The sequence below is a fragment of the Lampetra planeri genome, chromosome 29 (assembly GCF_965212315.1).
Source record: "Lampetra planeri chromosome 29, kcLamPlan1.2.h2, whole genome shotgun sequence".
NCBI lineage: Eukaryota > Metazoa > Chordata > Hyperoartia > Petromyzontiformes > Petromyzontidae > Lampetra > Lampetra planeri.
Window position 1 is genome coordinate 7,201,630 of NC_136135.1, and position 18,194 is coordinate 7,219,823.

Consider the following 18,194-nt stretch of genomic DNA (forward strand, 5'->3'; position numbering starts at 1 on the left):
ACGGAAAGAACCAAGAAGATGAATCCCTGCAGTCACGAAAGCTTTAAATCGAAAAATTGGCCCAACGGTTCCAACCACATGTCAACGTTGACCCAACGTTGCGTTCTTGCGGGGAAAATGCCCCCCCCACCCCCGTCCTCCCACCTCTAGCTAGATCAGCGTTGACACGTTTCTCGAATTTGAGCACGGCTTTTATTATTGTTGTTATAAGAGCTTTGGAGAGGAGACGGTGGGAGAGGGCATTCCGAAGTGGAACAGATATGGGTGCGTGGGGGGCGGGATGCGGGTAGGATTATTGTTTGCTTATTTGTGTTGTAAGCCATACCGTATTGAGAGAGAGAGTGGCATCATCATCAGCAGCAGGAGGAGGATCAGGAGGAGCTGGGCTCGCCTCTGCTGTCTCCCCCGGGGTGGCACTGCCCTCTGCTGGTTTGCCACTCGAGTCGCAGGGCTTGACATTGGCGGGCAGTGGCCACGCGGTGGCGCCCCCTCCGTGAGCCGTCGTCCTCGCGACGAGAACGCCGTTTGCACGCGTGAACTTGCACAATGTTGAACTTGATAATTGTTTTTTTACCCTTTTATCTGGCAACAAAACTGACACCTTTTTTTACGAGGAGTCATGTTTGCATATACCACAATACCTGCAGTCATAATGCAAACAAAAAAGATAACTCTGATAATGTATGCACTGTCCTTGAAGTTGATTGGTCCACACCCGAGACAGCTTTCCTCAGAGCCTAGTCTCACATTGTGTTGGACCAGATGACGCCAAGGACAGGGCATACATTATCAGAGTTATCTTTTTTGTTTGCATTATGACTGCAGGTATTGTGGTCTATGCAAACATGACTCCTCGTAAAAAAGGTGTCAGTTTTGTTGCCAGATAAAAGGGTAAAAACCCAATTATCATATTTTTTACTGGCAAATGAGGTTCCAATAATGTAGAACTTCTTTCGCACCGTACGTAGGAGGGGGGGGGGCAACAAATAAAAAAAAACGCAGTTTTAAAGAAATGGCTTCGTCAATCTGGAGCATTTAAAAGTACGTAGCTCCAGTGGCTTCCTATAATGTATTTGTGTTGCATGTACGTTCACCTCTTTCGCAGCGTAAGGTTATTATCCTAGTACATATATGTAGTAGCTACTACATATATGTAGTAGCTACTACATATATGTAGTAGTACGTTCACCTCTTTCGTAGCGTAAGGTAGCCAGACTGCTTAATCGGAGATGCGGCAGTGCCGGATTATCCTAGTGGCAAAAGTTGCTACTACATGTGTAGTAGCTACGGGCCCAGTACTTTCAAGGGCCCCGCGCTAAATGCTGTGACCGCGTAAAAAGGTTTGCGTTCATTTTTTTTTATCCCGAAGTTTTATTTGATTTAATAATTTCAATTTGTATCCACTGTATTCTTGGTTCTTTCGGTAAAATCACGTAGAAGGGAAATAATAAAATAAATATTTTTATTTTACTTTATTATTTCTCTTCTACGTGACTTTACCGAAATAACCAAGAATATGAATCCCTGCAGTCACGAAAGCTTTAAATCAAAATTTGTATCCACTGTGTTCATATATGTGCATAAGTGAACATAAGTGGAACTTTACCATGCGTGTTCACCTATAAAAAATAATAATAGTAGAGACCAGCCTATCTTTTGGCTTTTCGGACCAATGTTATCGAACAGAAATTGTTCAAGCAAGCAATTCAACTTGAACGGTGCATTTTGTATATCTGTCCGGTATGCGTCTGCTTGTGTATTCGTGGGAGTGGTGGTGTAGCGATTAGCGCTACGCTGCGCTACGAACCTGGCGACCCAGATTCGATTCCCGCTCACGGCCAACATCAGTGATGATGATCTGAACATGTCCTGGGCCTCCCCTAGGTCGACTCAGCCTCAAATGAGTACCTGGTGCGATGTGTAAACATCCCCGCTAGGGAGACAAAGGCGGCCGGGCGTGGTGTTGGCCACCCACCCCCTTCGTGTGCCGTGCCGGCCTTCATAGGTGCTCGCCAACAGCACTTGCTCCTACAGTCTGTTAAGGCTACGCGGTGGATCTTTGTCTTTGTGTGTGTGCGAGCTGTCAGCAACAAAGTGTAGCGGTTAGCGAACTGCGCTGCGAACCCGGCGACACCAAGTTCGATTCCCGCTCGTGACCAATAATAGTGTTGAATATTTAAACCTGTCCTGGGACTCCCCTAGGTCGACTCAGCCTTAAATGAGTACCTGATGAACTTGTGTAAACATTGCCACTGGGGAGACGAAGGCAACCGGGTGTGATGTTGGCCACCCATTCCCTCGTGCGTCGTGCCGGCCTTCAAAGGTGTTTGCTCACAGCACTTGCCCCAAAAGCCTTTGTAACCTATGTGGGGGATATTTGTCTTTGTCGTTTTCTCAGCACCCATACCCCACAGAGGACGAGAAGAGGCAGATTGCCGCCCAGACGAACCTCACCCTCCTCCAGGTCAACAACTGGTGAATTCCGCAATCACACACACAGCATCGGGTCATCGTCATTCACCACTAAGTGACTCGTCACCCCGATGGGCAGTGGTCGAGACGAACGAGAGAGTTTGGCTTCGCTTGTGCCAGGCTAGGTCCACGTCAAGATGTTGTAAACCATGCCGCTACGGTGACGAGATGTGAACTACCTCGCGTGGTATACAGGAGGTCGTGGCTTCGATCCCGACCCTGACGCCTGCTGTATATTTGGAGTTTGCGGTGTCTCTCTCCCTGTGGTTACATGGATTTTTCTCCGGCTCCTCCAGTTTTTCGCTGCACATTTACAATCAACGTGCGTTTTGAATATTTGGCTGCTATAAGTTTCATCATGATAAGCCACTTAGTTGAGCTATCATTTGTGGTCAGGTCGCTTCTGAAAAAGAGCTGTCTCACTCAGTCGGCCTTACCTGGATCAATAAAAATAGTTTAAATATTTTGTAGTGTCGAAGGTTTGCTGGCAGAAGGTCACGATACAGGTGTGCAGTTGTTCTGGTTTAACTGAATGGCTTGACTGGTAGATGCCCCACCTGTTTCTCCACACCGTGCCACCCGGCGCTCTGCTCATTGTGACAGGTGGCTGCCTTCAGCGTCCCAGCAACATCCTCCACAATTTGCGCCAAACCCCTCACTTGCAACGCATACGCCCCACATACATCTGATCCTTCAATCACCCGAAAAACCGCGCTCCGAAACGTATGTATTTGGTGATAATCAAGCGTGAGGGTGTGCATTGCATCTGTCGTCGTCCGCCGTGATAAACCCACTGCTGGATGGAGGCCTTTGAAAGCTGAGGTCCTGCGCACGAGCTGATCCGACCGCTCCATCCTCCGCGTCTTCCATCGTTTGGCCACCGCTCCGTCGTACGTCCCGACCACCGGCCATCGCTCCCCCCCCCCCCTGCCCCCCCACAACAACGCGTTCTGCCTGAGCCCCCCACCCCCTACTCATTTTTCCTGAATCGCCGGTATCTCCAACTTTGCTCTCCTCTCCACCCGCCTCTCGCCGTCGTTCTACGTGGACGCGCGTCGCCCCGACCTGAACCCCCAACCTCCCGTCGCGGCAGGTTTATCAACGCTCGCCGGCGGATCCTGCAGCCGATGCTCGATGCTGGCAACACAAGCGGCGGAAATCCGACTGGGAATTCCGTCGGGAATGCCACCGGAAATCCAGAGGGAGGTTCCGCCGGGTGCGGGAGAGGGAGGAGAGGCAAGGCGGCACCCAGAGCCTTGCTCAGGTGGGTGGTTGACGATGAACCCTTTCCCGTTCAAAGACATCCGCCGAATCACGGAACGCGCAAACGGTTAGCGTTTCTTTTATTATGATAGGCATAGCGCCGTTATTTTTTCAAAACATTGTATTCACCGCAGAAAACTATAATGACACAACCGCATCCTTTGATAGCTGGGGTCAAACTGTGCCACACGCCCTCCCGCACGGCCTTGTGGGAGCCTCGGTACCGATACAATTATTTTATTTCAGTTTTTCTTCTGGAATCGGAAGAAAAGTTTTTTTTCCCCGATTCGGAACCAGAAGGAAAACTGATATAATGTACACGTATGTCATCGGATCGGGAAAGAGTCAATATACTGATTAATGGGATTCATGAATAGCCACACCCTGCCACGCATTATCGGCTACCACGGCGCCCTCCACCCATTGCGGCCGTGTGAAGAAGGGGACGGTTACCGTGTGCACAGCGGCTCATTCTTGTGCTGTATTCTTCGGATGATGCGAAGCTCACGGAAAGTAAGACCTCACCCCAAGACTTCGGTGTCGATTTAATAATAAGTGTCCTTTCAGGGCAAGTGCTGTTAGCGAGCACCTATGAAGGTCGGCACGGGACATGAGGGGGATGGGTGGCCAGCACCATGCCCGGCAATCTTAGTCTCCACAGTGGCGATGTTTACACACCGGACCAAGTACTGTCCTCATTTGAGGCTGAGTTGACCTAGGGGAGGCCCAAGGCCAGTTCAGATAATCGTCACTGGTGCTGCCTGTGAGCAGGAATCGAACTCAGGTCACTGGGTTTGTAGCGCAGTGCGCTAACCGCTGCACTACCGCTCCGCCAAACATATCTCGCACACACTCGTATATACTTGCCAAGAAAAAACTATAATTTATTTATGTGAACTATTTATGGAAGGACTGGTCTTTTTTATTCATGTATATGGTACCCTTCAGTATTGCTCTGAGTGATGTCTCTGCACGTTCATCATTTATGGGACACGCTCGGTTTGCTTGAGGTATATATTTTTCTTTTTAAAATAATTGGTTAAATTACTAAACTAGAATATGCGCGTACTGCGAAACGCACTGGTCGCAGGAAGGTCCGCAATTCCACGGAGCGCTTTTCATCTGCGCTTACGAGCTCCAGAGAAAAAAGTGTTTTATCGCGCGCGCTTAATGCGACCGTGATTCCCGTGGATTTTTTTCCCCATTGGGTTTCGGACCGGTCGGCAGAGTCGGCCGTACGTCTTCGCTGAATAACGGCGTTCGCTTTGAAATGCGGTGCACGGCGCTCGTTGCCGGCCAGAGGGGGGGTGGGGGGGAATGGGGGTGGTGAGGTTTTAAAACGGAGAATTCCGCAAAACCCTGAGACCGATCGAATAATTTGCACACCCACCCTGGGAGTATATTGTCAAGAGCAATTAGAAACTGTATTTTTCTCAAAATCTCAAACCCGTACATCCCAGCCAGCCGGCAAAACTTTCTTGTTTTATTTGTTTAAAGAGCCCTCTATCTTTCCACCTTTAAATTGCCTTCTCTGTGCTATATATCGCAATTTATCGCTATTTCTCACTTTGTCTCTGTTTCTATCCGTTTCTCAATTCCTCTGACCCATCATGTCCCTCCAATGCTTCTGACCCTCTTCCCTCTCCCCACCCCTCTCCCCGCATCTCTCACCTTTCGCCCTCGCTCTCCTTATTCTCTCATCTCTCCCTTTCCCGCTAATCTCTCTTGGTTGTCGCTTGCCCTCCCTCTCTGTCTCTCTCTTTCCGTTTTGCTCTCTCTTTCCTCTCCGTGCCATGCCCTTTCACTCTCTCTCCCCCACCTGTCTACTCTCCATCTCCTGCTCCTTCCTCTATCTCCCACTCTCACCTCCCTCTAATATTTGTTCTTATATAGTGTGGTATAATAGTGAGGGAATGATGATATAATAGCATGGTAGAGTATCGAGTAATCCTAAAATAATATGAGTGTACAAAATAAGTTCTAATTCCAATCCGAATAAACACACAAATTCATGTATCTCTCATCCCTGTCTTGTCTGTGCAGCATTCCTCTCATCTAACTTCATCTCTCCCTTGTCCGCATCTCATCTTACCGCATCTGTCTCATTTGTATCTCCCTTCCCATCTCACTACATCTCTATCCCTCGTCGGTATCTCTCATCTCACAGGGAGAGAGGTGGGGGGGGGGACGGGGAGTCGGGGTCCCTCCAAAAGTAATTTATAGGAACGGCGGGGAGGGAGAGGGGGGCCTTTTTGGGGGGCCCACACCACCAGCTGCCGCCGGCTGCCGACGTGGCGCTGCGACGCTTCCTATTCACGTCGGTCTCTCCCCCCCCCCCCCAACCAGGTTCTGGCCGGAGCAGCTGGCGTCGACGGGAGCGACGGGAGAAGCGGAGGCGAGGAGACTCCTTCAGCGGTCGGGATCGAACGCTGACGGTACCGACGGGGACGCGGGGCGTAGGGGGTGTGGGTGGCTGGGGGCGGGGGGGGGGGCAACACCCACCCAGCAGGCCCCCACGTCCGTTCCCGTGCGGCGAGCCCTCGCTGGAGACCGACACATCCTCCGGGGGGCTCCTCTGTGTTCCGCGATTTCAACGTATAGTTGCCAGCTCCTGCAACTCGAATCTTTTGAAGTCCAATGTGAACACACGTTTGTTTGCATTGGTACTGGTAGGAACCTCCTGGTTACACCAGCCCACAGGGGATTATTGTGTCCGTCCGTCGTGCAGGGAGGGGGTGGGGAGGGAGGGGCTGGGTGGGGAGTGTGCCGAAGGGGAGGGAGGGGAGGGTGGGGAGAGGCTGGGTGGGGAGGGGAGGGTGGGGAGGGGCTGGGTGGGTAGGGTGAGGAGGGTGGGGAGGGGCTGGGTGGGGAGGGGCTGGGTGGGTGGGGAGGGTGGGGCTGGGTGGGGGGTGGGAGGGGTGGGGCTGGGTCGGGAGGGACTGGTCACCCCGTGGTGCCCTTATAAAACTCAACGTTTAACCTACTCACGCCGGCTTGTGCCCGCCCTCACAGTCGGGCATATTTGCGGAATACACCACGCCGCCGTTGACCCTGGCCATTGACCGAGCAACCCAACGTTCCTACCAGCTCCCTCTGCAGGAATGTGTTTTATCCTTGAGTGGGAATGGGTTGGCCAGTGTATTTGCCTTATTGTATTTAGTTATTGTGCAGACAAGTGTTTTTATTTAATTTAACTTAAACAGCCCTGGGGTGCCGTACCATGGGGAGTGCGACGTAATCCCAATTTCTTTAGAAAGGTGACGGAGTGGCACCCAAGGAACAGACCGGGTGCACTGGGGAGATGGAGCAATGACATCACTTCGTGCGCGGGTGCCGGGTAGATTATTACAACGCAGAATTGTGAGGATGTGACGGTGGCTTCGGGAGGCCTTCATCCAGCCGTGGATCTAGCATGGCTGAATCCCGATTCCCTTACTTTCCCATCGTGCTTCATTGCCTACCGTGGGGTTGCAGCAGAACAGTTTTAAGAACGGCGATTCAATCTTTATAGGGCACCTCTACTTGTGAAAACTTACTCCCCGTACCATTTACTCTCATAGCGATATTAAATAATATAGATTTAATCACTGGTGTGTGCAATCTGTTGCAAAAAAAAAAAAGACTCGCGGTCTCACATGAGTTCTCGGTTACAAAAATGGTGTTTATATCGATTGAAATTTCAACGATAATGACCGTGCAAATTGATACTCATGGACATTACATGTTTATCCTTAAACGGAAATATTAATCTTGGAGAGAAGCTGCGTTAGATATAATCAATTCTCCACGAATCGTTTCATTTCTAAGAACGCGCCAATGCAACACGTGGACGTTTCCCGTGGCCGCCGAGTTTTTTTTTTTTTTCCGTGTCGGGGCTGCGTGATGAGCGTATCTTCTCTCAAGCTCTCGCACAACTGCAGGCATCTCTTGGCGTTCACAATCAGAATCGGAGAAACTATTTAAACCTGGTAAGATAGAAAAAGAATATTCTTAGGTTTTTTCGGTAAAGTCACGTAGTTAAAACATTAAAATTAATAAAAGTAAAATAAAATAAAAATCACGACGTTTCGGAGGCAACACAAGCTTCCGTCTTCAGGTGAAACCGTCACAGCCACGACAGCTGTGTTGCCTCCGAAACGTCGTGATTTTTATTTTATTTTACTTTTATTAAAATTTAATGTTTTACCTACGTGACTTTACCGAAAAAACGTAAGAATATGAATCCTTGCAGTCACGAAAGCTTCAAATCTAGAAGAAAAAGAATAGTTTAAGGTTTTTTTACGTACACATTCTAATTGATTCGCTTACCCTTTCCCATGCTTTGCCGCTGCGCGCGTTGTGCCCAGGTGGCGACGGGCACGCCACGGGGGGCGACCCGAGCGAGCCCCCCTTCCCACGCCCAGGCTCCAGCGTCGGGTACGGTGCCGACGACTCCCAGGACGGCACCGACGATGACGGCGGCGGCGGCGGCGACGACGACGACGACGACGACGACGAGGGCAGCAGCGGCACCGCTCACGACCTCACGCTTGCCGGCTGCCCGTCCCCCGATTAGCGCCCTCTGCCTGTACCCTCCACCACCACCCAACTCCTCCCACTCCCCCCCCCATTGCCGCAACGAGTCAAGATAGTACTCCCGGAAGTGGCGGCGGGGAGAGGAGGGGTGGGCCTCATTTCCAATTTTGTTTATTTAAATTTGAGCTTCAAAAAAAATGAGGGGCTCCTTAATTAGCCCCAGCCAGTGTGACGCCGCTCTGATGTCAGCACGGGCGGATGTTACTCGGCAGTAGTCACGGCGACGGCCAGTGTCATGTTGAAGTATGTACATTGCGAGAGAGAAAAGTGTGTAAAATGAAACGTTTGAAGCTTCTTTTGTTTCGAGGGTTCGTGACCCCCAGCGTTTAGCATCTTTGACACATTTATGAGGTACCTAGCACGCTACAGTGGTCATTGAAGAATTGACCATTGGTTTGTACATAATGGACTCCTCCGTCAATCACATGCAAGCTTTTTGTGCTTTATAAATATGTTGCTTTGTAAACATGTTCTGTAACGAAATGCAGGATAATGTGCATGATTTATATATTTTTTATGACGAGTCTGATTGGCTCAGGTATGTCACGTGGTCACAAATGGGTGCCCTGCCGCCTGATTGGCCGTGCGTGTGATCCTGACCTTGTGACCTTTGCCCATGTTTTGGGAGTTGTGTAGTGGGTTCGAACTTAGCCCTTGAGCCATTGGCCCAAATTTGGCTTTTCAGTGACACTCAGGGTGGCAAATGCTGACTTTGATTTTCGTGAAGAGTTGTATCTCTACATTACAAATGCATCTAATAGTAAGGTCACCATGGTAGCTGTTTATGATATAAAAAAGGTCATTAAGGAGAGGTATCCTAGTATGTTTGGCAGAGAACATTGTTTTGGAGAATATTTGTTTTAATATATATAAAGCATCTATGGAATATTAACACGAAGCATGTGCATATAAAACAAACGTTATACATCAGTGTTCTTCACTCATTTTCAGAGGGGGGGGAGGGGCCCACTGTCGCTGATAAGACATCATCAGTGCGAGGGCCGCCACACCATTTGAAACCACTGGGGGGTTTTGACAGCAGCACGATGATGATGGGGTGTAAATTTCGATTTAAAGCTTTCGTGACTGCAGGGATTCATCTTCTTGGTTCTTTCGGTAAAGTCACGTAGACGGGAAATAAAATAATAAAAATAAAACATAATAAAATAATTCAGACGCGTCTTCAGACGCTGTCTTCCCGACAGACCTGTTCTTCACCTGAGGACGGCTGCTTGCGTTGTGGCCGAAACGTCGTGAGAATTATTTGATTATGTTTTATTTGTATTATTTTATTATTTCCTTTCTACGTGACTTTACTGAAAGAACCAAGAAGATGATGGGATGTGTTTACACATTTGTTGTCGGGGGCCGCACTAAAGGCCATCAGGGGCCGCCAGTGGCCCGCGGGCCTTGCAATGAAGAACACTTACATCTGCTCAGCTGGATACCGGTAGTACTTGTCACCTCAGGTGGTACCGACCAACCTCCTTGGCTCATGGGCAAACGGAATTGGTTGTCCAAGTGCGGTGGTCTGGGTCAGGCTGCGAGTTGAACATCTCTTCTCTGGAGCTTTCGCGACGCACCACTGCGGGGCACCTTTCAGGTCAACTTGAAGGTAACTTCTTGCAGCGGTGGCGAGATGTTAACTCCCTCGCCGAGTATGCAGGAGGTCGTGGGTTTAAATCCCGACCCGGACGACTGTATATTTGGAGTTTGTGTGTTCTCCCTGTGGTCGCGTGGATTTTTCTCCAAGTCCCCCGGTGTTTCCCTCCACATTTAGAATCGACACGCCGCTATAAATGTCAACGTGAATAGCCACTTCGTTGAGGTATTATTTGTGGCCAGGTCGCTTCTGAAAAATAGCTCCATAGCCCAGTGGGCCTTAGCTGGTAAAAAAAAAAGTTTAGTTTAACTCCTGGAGATACCCACAATAGCGCGTGGCAAAAGCTCGAGAGAAGAAATGGTCAACTTGCAGCCTGACCTGGAAAACCACACTCGGATTTGTGGGGGGAAGGCCACATTTTAACGGCCTATCTCCGATGCGTTTCCTGGTTGCATTTCGTGTTGTTAGGCGCGACGACGTCCGGCGTTTCGCCCCACGTCACGGCATCCTCTTGGGAAACTTTTTTTTAAGTTCAGGAACCGAAGAAGCTCCTCCCGAAACGTCCGGGACATCCGCACCGAAGGAAAAACGCGCGGCCACGAACGGAACGAACGCGAGAGCGGCTGCGACGACCTTCGCGTTCAGTGGAACCGTCGCTTTCCGCCGTTCTCCGCCCTGACCGGACGTCTGTCCGTCCGCTCGCGCAACGCTCCCCGAGAAAGCGCTCGAACTCGCGGCATTCGTGACGACGCGGCGGGGGTGGGGGAGATTTAAACTCGTGCGGGGAGTGGAGGGAGAAGGGGTCGGACGACTCCTCCGCGCATCTCTCAACTTTTGATGTACATAGAGAGACGAGAGACGCGCCAGCCCCCCGCCCCCCACCGGTGAACTGTTGCGAAAGCGCGAGTGGCCACCCCCAGCACTTGTTGTTTGACGATGAAGAATGGCGGATGTTTCGGAAGGTTCGAGAGACGCATTTGACATCGTGTCGGCTGAAGGGATGAAGAGACTATGCATGCTATGGTGGGATGTGCGATGTAACATGCTGTGCTTGGTTTTTTCTTTTCTACGACAAATTAGACGTTTCTTTTTTTGATATGTGTATGTATAACTGGTGTAAGATACGTTGGCACAAGATGATGCGGCATTCAGCAAATCTAGAGAACTCCTTTGGGAGCAAAATGGGATCCCTCAGAACTACGTCCCGTCTGTAGTTGGAAAGGACGAGATGGCGTTGACGCGACAAAACGACGCTGACGCAACGCGGACGCACGTGTGTCACTTGGAAGACCCCACGCGGCGAGATTGCGGTGTCATTTGGAAACGCGACGTGGCTCTGCCTGGTGCGTCAAGGCGCATCCGACGGAGATTCTGTGACCCGTAATTCATCATAGAGGTTTTTTGGGGGTTCGATCGCGTAAATATATAAATGCGTCGTTTAAACCCGCCACCACCCGACACAGCCAACTAGTAAGGGTTGTCACGTCAACAGAACGTGGCCAATTCGTTACTAGTACAGCACACTGGTTTGTTGGAGAGCCAAGCCACAAGGTTTACAATCTAAGTACGACGTGTTTCCAGTAGTTACAACTCGCTTCAGGCAACAACCAGATTTGCTTCATCAGGCAATAGCCAGATTTTTGTGACCGCTGACTTAACGCGCCTTGTTGTTGTGGTTTTTCTTTCCGCACAAGAAGACGTTTCGTGTGCCCCGCGAGGCTCGCGCGAAGAAAGCCGCTCGTCTCTTTTGGTTTAAAAAAAAAACAACACGACATGTTTTTTTTCCGGTGTTGCCGAGCACCACTCGCTTCGCCGTTGCATCCGATGATTCCTCCGAGTGCCAGGGAACTTCTCGGCGGGGGGGGGGGGGGGAACGTCTTCTCCGCTTCGGACGCCCAAGAAGCTCCCGGCGCGCGGGGGCGAAACGTCGGACGCCGCCGCCGAAACGACGGACGGGCGGCGCGACGCGACAAAACCGCGGCGGGCGATGCGATGCAACACAGCCGCGAAGAGGCAGCGTGGCGAAATACTCGGATGGAAAATTGAGAGCGTCGAGATCGTGCGCGCTCCAGTTTTTCTTTTTCGCGAATGATAGCGTTGTGCTTCTGTGCACGATAATCGGTGTGCAAATCTCGTGCACTGCCATTACGGACACGTACGTGCATGCAGCTCCTTTGTCAGGCGTCACAGCATCACGAACGTTTTGGGAATATACGAGCATACTTCGCCGGACTGGTCGGCACGCGGGTTGGTGAAAGGCGGGGGAGCATGTGGAAATGGGAGCATAGAAGTACAGTACAGTTGTGTATTTTGCTGCACACCTCCAATCTGTGCCCCCACCACATGTTACAGTCTCGTCCTGTACGTTGACAGTTATTCGTGTTTGAAGACATTCTCGGAATCCAACGTTTCCCCGTGGTCAGAAAACGTTTCCTCGTGCTATTACAAGGACAATTGCATGGAGACAAATTGCACACAACTTTCCAAATGTGCAGCATCTGCCCCGCTGGGCCACCATGAGCTGCCAATGCTGTAATGATTCTCAGTCGTGTAAGCTCAACAGCTTTAATTGGTTTGATTTGCCGCTTTTATAATTTACTGTGTGCCACGTGGGTGACACGTGGAAACATGAGAGCATTCTTGTTTTTTTTTACACACACATATATTATAAGTCGTTAAGTTGGGCTTGTAATGATGTTACGTTGAGTATTTATTTTGTCGCCAATTTTCTAAGTTTGTAGAAAAATGTGTGAATGGTTTTCTTTTTGTGTGTTACGCCTGCCCATACGGTCTGGTTCGGTTTTTAATTTGTTGTCCTTGGAGCTGCCACAACCCCCTCTCCCTCCCTCCCTCGATGGCAGAGGTCGCAACCGGGTACCCAATACCTGATACCCGTATCCTACCCGATGGCAGAGGTCGCAACCGGGTACCCAATACCTGATACCCGTATCCTACCCTATGGCAGAGGTCGCAACCGGGTACCCAATACCTGATACCCGTATCCTACCCGATACCCGGGTAGCCATTTGCGACCCTGGTGCGGCCGGGTACGGGTACGGGTAGGCCGTGAGTCACTGGTGAGTAACCATTTGTCACTCATTTCGGGTAGGGTACGGGTTCGGGTATGGAACGGCTACCCGTACCCAGCCGGGTACGGGTACCCATTTGCGACCCTGGTGCGGCCGGGTACGGGTAAGGAATCAAAACCCGTTTGCGACCTCTGCTCTATGGCCTTCAACACCCTTGTTGATTCCAGGCATTCGCAAAAGCCACCGGGAATGCAGTGGGCTCAGTGCCTCGTCTTTCCAACTTTGCGCAGTCGGGGCAGCCTTGCTCACCAAATGGGAACCAACGCAGCCACAATCGCCGTAGCGATCTCCGGGCGAAGGGGGGGAGTCGGTGACCAAAATAACAAGATAAACATTATTTTCGAATTCGGTAAAAACATTTTTTTATTAATATTTCAAGTCCCGCAATGCGTGTGCATACGAGAGGCGTTGGTCCTTAATAAATAACGGTCACGAGACGGTCCTTTTTAAAGAGCCGCGTGCGGCTGTGCCGAAGCCCTCCCCGAATTTTTAAGTAAAAACATTGTTGGGCTTGCGTCTCATAGTCCGGGGAAGGACACTTGCGTCTTCCAGGGCGGTGTGTGCCGCTTTATTCTCGTCAAAAATCATCTTCCCGCAAGATCTGTCGTATTTTGGTTATGAGGATCGTCCTGCCTGAAGACGTTTTCTCCAACTCAATCCGTGGCCAGCCCCGGGTGCAGAAGGACCGCCCGCTCGCTGGCCGTTCGAAATCATCTTCCATAAGATATCACCATCTCCCCATGTTAAAGCGGCGCGTTTGTCCATCATCCTCTGGATGGCAGAGCCCCCTGGTAGCAGTGTCGCGTGCATTCTTCCCGAAATATAAAACACACACGCTTTGTTTTCAAAATGAGTACAAGATATTTTGGGGAGAGTCTTACTTTCCGAAGTTGTGTTGCAATGTGGAGAATAGATCAACTTTACCAATTTTTTTTAACAAAAAATGTAAATGATTGTTCGTCCGTATCGTTAATTAACGGTGGATTCGAGAGGCGAAATGCTTTGTGCTTTTGAACGATTTCATTTCCCCTGTTTGATAAAGATGTTTTGGAATTCCATCCGATTGGACCGCGATGTTAATGGATAAGTCGCCGTAAAAATGTGTTTTCCACGTGAAAAGTTAAACGACGGAGCAGTCCTCCACGCGATGAAGGGACGAAAATAAAACGCAAGAGGCTGAGGATAAGCACAAAGTGATCGGGGTCTGGTTCCCGTTCCGTTGGAGAGAGGTTGAGCTAAATTTGAGCGAGGAAAAAAATCTGCTGTGCTCTGCTCAGAAAAAAAAGTGTGATCAGAGAAATGTGTTGGCGTGTTTGGTTTTGTTGCTTGCACTACTTTGCGGTGGGGTTAGGAAATCAAACAGTGGAGTGGCGCTCCAACATGCAGCCATCTTGGGCCTAACGTTCATTTACAAACGATAGCCAGAACAGAAAAAAAGGGTAAGCGGCTGATCTTACGATTACAAAAATAATCTTCGTGTTCGCTTGACGATGGTGTACTGTCAAAAGTTTTGGTGTTTTCTGAGACTTGTTTCGATATGCTGTACAAGTAATCTCCTGGTGCCCGTGTCACGCTCATTTTCCAAGCACACATTTAAAATGTGAAAACTTCTTCGAGTTTTGCGAAAGAAAATTTAAAAAACGCGTTTTGCACTTGCAGCATGTAAAGTTTTAAAATTGCAAAGTGCAAAAAGGTAAAATAAAATTTGTTTACAAAAGTTTACATATATACGCAGTAAATATATATTTTGACCGATTTCATTCCCGTATATGCTATGGTTCTCAGTAACTTGGTATGTTCGCAAATCCCAGCACCCCCCCCCCCCTCCCCACCTTAAGATCCAGATAAAAATAAATACGGCAAGTACTCTACTGTTACTGTTATCAGGAACCAAACTCGATGCTGGTCTTGATGATTTGTCTATTTGTAACGCGGGCGTGAGACTATGATCTCATGGGAGTGGATCGTTCAAATGGCTTCCGTTTTTTGGTAAACGCGCTTTCCACCCCCGAAACTTGTTGTTTTCCGCTGATCTGGTGAGACGACTCCTCGGTCTGTCATGCCTTCTTCCGATGACACTCACTCTCACCATCCTTCGACCTGACACTCGGCCTGTAAGTGCCCGTTTGGTCCGTGAGCCCCAGACCAGATATTTCACTTTGTCGGTACTCGTGGCATGACTGAAGAGGTTTCAAAATCTTCACGGCCAACAGCACACAAATTGGGTGATGGCCATACTCTTAGTTTTTTCGGTAAAGTCACGTAGGTCGAAAAATGAAATAAAAATTAATACAAATAAAACAATAAAATCACGACGTTTCGGAGGCAACACAAGTCTCTGTCATCAGGTGGGACCGTCACAGCCAGATTTGCTGCATCAAGTGAGGCAGGGATTCAAGATGCAAGCTCTTAAATACAAGTTAAGGGGGGGAGGAGCTTATCAGAATGTGGTAGCCAATGAATGGAACGTATCGGGAGGGGAGGCGGGGCTAAAAAAGGGCACGAGGTACTCGTGGGCGTCGTCGACGTGGACGTGTTTGTGCGCAAATCACTGTGGATACACATGATAGAAAAGAAACGAAAATGCCCATGTTTATACCAGTGTTGGCTGACAGTAGAGTTCTGTTAAACGCTGGGGATGTTAACACTCGGTGAAGTAAATTTAATTTCATTTTTTTTACCTACATGGTGACTTTACCGAAAGAACTAAGAGTATGAATCATTGCAGTCACGAAAGCTTCAAATCTAGAATGGGTGATTGCCATCTCAAATGAGTGGGCTATCGGATAAGCCACTCATTAGCCATACAAATACATCGACACGCCTGAAGCGTTTGGATGCCTTAGGTGGTAACAGAACCGGCCCTAGACCTTTGGGGGCCCTAAGCAAAATTTGGTTGGAGGCCCCTTTGATGTATGATTTTTTTTCACCTACTAGCTAGCAGTGACTCTAGGGGGCCCTCTGCTGGCCACGGGGCCCTTTGCAATTGCAAGGGTCGCTTAGTGGCTGGGCCGGCTCTGGGTGGCAATGATCTCTGCTTTGGCCCATGGACTTCGTTTTGCTACACAACTTACCAAACCGGGCACGGTGAAAAGAATGGCAGACGGCAGGTGTCAAAGGGTAAAGGTTACACTCTGATACGTACATTTCCCCTGTTTGATAAACTCTTGAGAATCTCTGACTTTCGCTGCGTGTGAGACGTCAACCCCCCAGTTCTCGAAGAGACATATTTGGCAGATGCCGCTGTAGCAGACTAAGGGAGGCACAACAGCATAATTACACCATAAAAATGTATATTTAAAGTTATTAAACTCACAGAGCCGTGAATTACTGTGAATTGTGAGATTGGAGCGACTATAAGAGAGAGAGAGAGAGACGGGGGTGGGGTGGTGGCGGCATTATGTTGTTTCTAAAGGGAAGAGCGAGATTGGGAACTGCTCCAGAGAGAATGAGTCCAAATTGGATCCAGACCCAGTGTAGACAAACGTGTTATTTTGGAGCCAGACGTCTGGGCTCCGTGTCTTGTTTTTCATTTTCACCTAATTCGTTGAGACTTTTAATTGCAAGCCAGTGAACAGCGCCAACGAGAAGGTGAGTGACGCCGAGGGTGGGCGACAGCGAAGGTGGGTGACACCGAGGGTGGACAGCGAGGGTCTAGCGTTGGATGCTGCACGTTAACTGGACATTGTCGAAGTGAGAGACGCCAAGACGCGGACTCTGTCCACCTGAGACTGGACATGCAAAAATGCCTCGCCCTTTGCCAGTCGTGGCTGCTGGTGAAGTCGACACATATTGCGGGGGGTTGCCATGGCGATTTGTTTAATTGACAGCTGAAATAAATTATGCTCACGATTGCCCTGCCTATATATATTATTGGAACCTCATTTGCCAGTAAAAAATATGATAATTGGTTTTTTATCCTTCTATCTGGCAACAAAACTGACACCTTTTTTTACGAGGAGCCATGTTTGCATAGACCACAATACCTACAGCCATAATGCAAACAAAAAACATAACATGAAGTTGATTGTCTCAGGTGTGGACCAATCAACTTCAATGACGGTGCATATATTATCAGAGTTATGTTTTTTGTTTGCATTATGGCTGCAGGTATTGTGGTCTATGCAAACATGACTCCTTGTAAAAAAGGTGTCAGTTTTGTTGCCAGATAAAAGGGTAAAAAAACAATTATATATATTGTTTTTCTCTACATTTTCCTTCTCTCTCCGCTTTCTGGAAAGGTTGGTACACCAACGTCTCGTGTGACACCAGCAGATGGCTCTGGTGCTCTGCGTTGTGCGTACAAGTCATGGCATCGAGCTTTTAGTTGTTTTACTAATTGTTTTATTTTACCAGGTAAGGTCCACGGAGCGCGATACAGCTCTTTTTCAGAAGCGACCTGGTTATCACAAATGATAGCTCAACGAAGTGCCTCATCATCTCGTGAAAATGTATAGCAGCCAAATACTCGAAAAAACGCGTGTCGATTCTAAATGTGGAGGGAAAAAACCGGAGGATCCGGAGGGAAAATCCACGCGACCACGGGGAGAACATGCAAACTCCAACTATACAGCAGGCGTCAGGGTCGGGATCGAACCCACGACCTCCTGCATACCAGGCGAGGTAGTTACCATCTCACCACCGTTACGCCATTGGTCTCAAAGGTTCCGCGAAACTCCAGTCCTCGTAACTTTTCCGCCCCTCCCATCCAAATATAAATTAACTGGTTCCACGCGGCACGCGCCCTATGATTGTTAAACACGTACCACGTGACGCCGTAAGCAATTGTCGCCTGCGTCGCGTTGAACGCGTGCATCTACCATGGGTGGGAAAAAACCCCGATTTTTCCAGCGGCAGGCATCGGGTTTTTTCTTTAATACAATTAAACCCGATTTCGGGGAATTAGAACCTGGTTTAATGAATATGAAACTCTGATCCAAGGCTTAGGCTGCTTCCTCGTCGGTGCTGCTATCGTACTCGGGGGGCCGTCGGGCACGGGGTAGTCGTAGAATGCGGCGGGCAGGTTGGTCTTGATGAACACGAGCTTCTCCTCCACAATCGTGGGCGCCGCCAGTGAGTTCCTTCGCTTGGAATGGATGAAGCCCATCGTTGAGAAGTTGGCGAAGTGCGGTTCTGCAATTAGAACCAATTAAACCGGATTTCTCCCAATCTCAGATGATCGGGTTTAATAT

The 18,194-nt window shown here is 49.3% G+C and overlaps 1 protein-coding gene across 2 annotated transcripts in view; it reads left to right on the top strand.

Moving 5' to 3' along the window:
• The window catches only part of LOC144728641 (homeobox protein PKNOX2-like), a 172,445-nt gene extending 157,429 nt beyond the window's left edge, over positions 1-15,016 (top strand). For both annotated transcript variants that reach the window (XM_078608205.1, XM_078608206.1), the window contains 4 exons: positions 2,399-2,475; positions 3,566-3,736; positions 6,082-6,170; positions 8,082-15,016. In XM_078608205.1, coding sequence (XP_078464331.1) covers positions 2,399-2,475; positions 3,566-3,736; positions 6,082-6,170; positions 8,082-8,290 — 546 coding nt within the window. In that variant the 3' untranslated portion in view covers positions 8,291-15,016. The remainder of the gene's footprint in view (positions 1-2,398; positions 2,476-3,565; positions 3,737-6,081; positions 6,171-8,081) is intronic.
• The last annotated feature ends 3,178 nt before the right edge of the window (positions 15,017-18,194 follow it).